At 35.2% G+C, this 4880-nt stretch overlaps 1 protein-coding gene across 1 annotated transcript; it reads right to left on the reverse strand.

Moving 5' to 3' along the window:
• Positions 1 to 844: 844 nt before the first annotated feature.
• LOC109236916 lies at positions 845 to 1909 on the reverse strand. The gene has a single exon (XM_019403154.1). It carries the CDS (start codon positions 1907 to 1909, stop codon positions 845 to 847), a length of 1065 nt encoding a protein of 354 aa, XP_019258699.1.
• Positions 1910 to 4880: the final 2971 nt, after the last annotated feature.

Genomic DNA, 4880 nt, shown 5'->3' on the forward strand with positions numbered 1-4880 from the left:
TGGTGCTGACAGGGAAAGGTTTCCTTGTCTGCCTAGCCTTAGGACAAACATCACAAATAAAATCAGAATTTGAGTCACAATGAAGGAAATCTAAATGTTTCATTGCTGAAAATGGGAGATGTCCCAACCTTACATGCCAAAGCTTAACATCAGAAACAGCATTAACATGAACAGGACTAGAAAAAGACATAGAGTCTGAAATGGAATTCCTTCCTTTTTGAATTGAAAGTACATTACTACTGAATATTCCCTTAGACTTAAGACTACTAGGCTCCAATATGTAGAGACCCTCTCTAACTTCACCAAAAGCTTGTGGACTCTTCATTGAAAGGCCCTGCAACACACACCTAATAGATGTGAATAAGACATCATATTGGAACTGAATGCAAAACCTATGTACTGACAGTAGATTATACTTGAAATCTGGAACATGTAAGACATTGTTTATGACATGACCTGGCAGAATAGAAACACTTCCTATATGAGTAACAATTACCTTGAATGAATTAGGTAAATTGATGTTCAAAGGAACAGGAAGTTGAGTTAGAAATAAGAAAGAATTGGGATCAAAACACATGTGGTCTGAAGCACCTGAATCAATGATCCAGGTGTCAGAATTTAGAGTAGTAAACACTGAACCTGAGTACTTTAGAATAGTACCAGCAACTGCATTTGCATTGATTCCTGAATTTCCTGTTTGTGCCAATTTTGCCTGCTTGTACATGTTCACCATTTCTGCAAGTTGTTCCTTGTTAAGTTGTTGTCCAAAATTGCTGCTGTTTTCAGTATTCTGTCCTGTCTGATTTTCATTATCTTCATGAGTTAGGACTACATTTGCCTTGATCTAATTTTGATAGTTCTTTTGATTGGTAAATTCAAAATCATCTGGAAATCCAATGATTCTGTAGCAACCCTCTTGAATGTGCCATATTTTTCCACAATAGGTACAAGCCACATTTGGATTGTACCTCTTCTTTGCCTTAAACTTCTGCTGTGATTTGTTGAACTTCTGTCCTGAATTATTATACTTTGTTCCCATTGCTGTTGCTCTTTGTGCTTGATTCCTGTTCTTCTGAAAATTTCTCCCCTGCCCTGTGACTATAAAAGCTGCAAAATCAGCTAGAAGCTGAGCATTAGGTTGTTTCACTTCTCCTGTTGCCATGAATGACAATGAATCTGAGTTAAAATGTGCATTTGCATAAACTTCTCTCTGATTTTCATCTTGTAAAAGAAGAGAATATACTACATCCATGCTAGGCAAGGGATTCATCATGAGTATGTTTCCTCTAGCTTGTGCATAGATGTCATTCAATCCCATTAGGAACTGAATTAGCCTCTGATCTTCAAGTGATTTTGTCAATTTTGATTTTCCTTCACAAGTACACACACAGGAACAACAAGTGACCACATTTAAAACATCCAATTCATCCCATAATCGTTTGAGTTTGGTGACGTATCCTGCAATGTCACTATTTCCTTGCACTAATCCTGACAACTCCTTTTGCAGATGATATAGCTTGGCTCCGTTTGATTTTCCAAACCTCTGCTCCAGGCTATCCCAAAGCTCCTTTGCAGTTTTGGAATATATCACACTGTCTGCGATATCCTTAGAAAGAGCATTCAAAATCCAGGAAATCACCATGTCATTGACACAGCTCCATTGTTCAAGATCTGGGGAACCCACATCTGGAGATTTGCAAACTCCATTGATAAACCCAAGTTTTTTCTTAGCTGACAAAGACAACAAAATAGATCTCCTCCACCCTGGATATCCTCTTCCATCAAACAAGGTATTGACTAGAGTCATCCCAGGAGAATCAGAGTTGTTGAGAAAATATGGGTGATTGATGTCATAGGTTACAGCTTTTGCAGTACCAGTGCTATCTGCAGATTTGCTTGTGTCACCCATTTTAGCTTAGTGAAGATGATGAATTGATTGTAGAGAATCAGATGATGTAAATATTCTAGGCCTTTGGACTGTTGGATCGAGCTAATGCTCTGATACCATGAATGAAATTGAAGAATGAGATCTGAAAATTTTCTCTATGTATGTATCAATTCCCAGTACATGTCTATATATACACTTTGCTAAGAAAAGAATAATAAAATAAAAAAAAATACCTAAAGAATAATCTATACATGTGTTCCTATTCTAATTGGCTTATTCATAACTAACTAATATTCCCTCACATGGCTTTCACGTGAGGGAAGCTTCCAGAACTTATTTCATCAGATGGTCATTATTTAATCAATCAAGAATTCAGCTTGTTTGATCCAAGGGCCTTGGCTTCTCCACGTGTGTATCCAAAGTCGACCAAAATATCACCTATAGACTTAGGTTATATCGAACACTCTTCACTTTGGTCTGAAGCCATTTGGTCTGCTTCTTCTTCTTCATCTCATCTTCTTCTCTAACTCTCGATGAAGCACCATGAAGATCAAAATTATGAGGGGGCTTTTTCTTCTCAACAGTTTTTGTGTGTTTTTGGGTGGCAGTCTTATTAGTTGGAAATCCAAAAAACAGCATGTGGTTTCCTTATTCTCTGCTGAAGTAGAATATTGGGCTATGAGCAAGGTGGTTGCTGAATTATCCTGGTTGGTTCGTTTATTGTCTGATTTGGGTTTACATGTGTCTACTCCTCTTCCAGTTTGCTACGATAATCAGGCTGCTATTCATATAGCAAAAAGTCCTATTTTCCACGAGAGGACAAAGCATATAGAGGTTGACTGTCATTTTATATGAACCAAATTGGCTGATGGTTCAATTTCTTTATGTCATATTCCTATTGATTCCCGGTTAGTTGACATTTTTACTAAGTGCTTAATAGGTGTGAATCATCATTCTTTGGCTGGCAAGTTAGGTGTTTGCCCATCCTCCAACTTGGGGGGAGGGGGGGGGGTATTGGAGTAGGCAGTGCAACAAATCAATCTTATCTTTGGATTATTTATGTGTATTGGGCCTAGCCCACAGGAGATTAGGACCGGGTCTAGCCCATAGTTTAGTATAGCTATGTTTTTCCAATTTTGCCCATTGTATAAAGATGATATCTGGAACATTCTTTGTGGTTTTGGATAGTAGAAAGAAAATATCCGATTCTCTCAATGCTCTCTTTTTCTCTTAAGCCCTAGCATAATCTTCTTCAAATTCCGCTGCAAATGTAAGCTTTTCAAAGAGTACGATCTTCAAAAAACAGTATATGGAGGTAAAAAACAGTGTAGAGACGCGACAAATTAAGATACGTTCCATATTAAATTAAAAGTCTTAAAAAACACTTTTAATACTTGTCTCTAAGAGTAACCCACATATTTTGGCACTCAAATAAGGGATCCAAGAATAAGGAAAGAGGAGATGAGAGAAAAAAGGAAAATTGTGTAACTAAATCTCCTAATTTAAAGCATTAATAGCGGATTGTATATAAATTGTAAGTAAACCATGTTTAGGAAGTATAATATACAAAATTAAGATATTTTTGGTAAATAAATTTCAAATATTGTATAAGAACAAAAAAAATCTCGTTTTAAAAGAAAGTAACCTTTTCTTTCTTTGCTATTTAGGTGACGCAAATGTTAATACTACCTTAAAGTTCATTCTAGCATTATTTTGGACGTGGACGTTGCCACTTAAGAGTTTTCAGAATCATCAATCTTGTTAATTGTTATGCTTCCTTATTTTTTTAATCCTAACATGTGACGTCCACCAACATGCTATTAACTGGTGGAATCGTGACGTCTACCATGAAAAATTTGTATAAGATCCATTCCAAAAGCAATTGCGCCTTGTCATAGTGGATTTGTTTTTTGACTCGCTATTCACTTTCTTCATCCTACCTCGTATTCCTCTTTCATAATATACATAATCGTATAAAAGAATGTGCCATTATTCAGACTCTTGGGAAGGGGGGGCATGAAATATTTCGTGATCTTTTCAGTAAATAATTTTGAAAGGTTATAGTATTTCTTTTTATAAAACTTTCAGTCATTTCAATTGTAAGAAGCAATAGTCGAGTGGGGGAGGATGTGGCTTTTCAGACTTTTTTAAAACTTTTTCCGTAGTAGTAGTAATTGAGGTATTAACATTTTTAGCTCGTTTCAAAAATTATTTATATTTGGTAGTCGAAAAAGTGTATAAAATTTGTATACTTCTTATATATATATATATATATATATATATATATATATATATATATATATTATAGATTTTTTCGGCTATTATTTTTCCAACGGTTATACAGTGTCATTTTCCTTAGGGTCGTTTGGTAGGGTGTATAAGAATAGTGCAGAATAAGGTGTATTAGTAATGCAAGCATTAATTATGCAATTATTTCTTATCTACTGTTTGGTGTGGTGTATTCAAATTATAATGCAATTGCATAATTTTTAAGAAAAATAGTTGTTTACAAAAATGCCCTCCATATTCTCTAGCTTTAAGGGACTTTAAAGATAATTTTATCTTTAACCATACTAATCAATGCATTAATAACCTTGGTATTATTAATGCCATGGTTTTCTATACATTACTTATATATAGGATAATGCCAAGTATGATGTATAACTAGTACAAGTATCGGTTATACGCAGGTTGAAAAAATATACCAAACAAGATATTAGTAATGCATAGAGCTAATGCTTGCATTATTTTTCTAATATTCTTACCAAACGACCCCTTAGTAATTAGTAAAGTAAAGTCTATTCGATTTAAATTTTAAAGCCTCTTCAGCTTTAAAGCCCATACCCATAAAGCTTAAAAAAGCAGCAGCGAGTTAAAAGGAAAATGAGGCGGAAAAAAGGTAAAAGTAGAAAGAGAAGAAAGTACACATGCAGACTCAGGGGCATGTGGAAAGCAACGAGCAAAGTTGCCATAAACCCGACCCGCATAACAT

Source organism: Nicotiana attenuata, unplaced genomic scaffold, assembly GCF_001879085.1.
Source record: "Nicotiana attenuata strain UT unplaced genomic scaffold, NIATTr2, whole genome shotgun sequence".
Lineage (NCBI taxonomy): Eukaryota > Viridiplantae > Streptophyta > Magnoliopsida > Solanales > Solanaceae > Nicotiana > Nicotiana attenuata.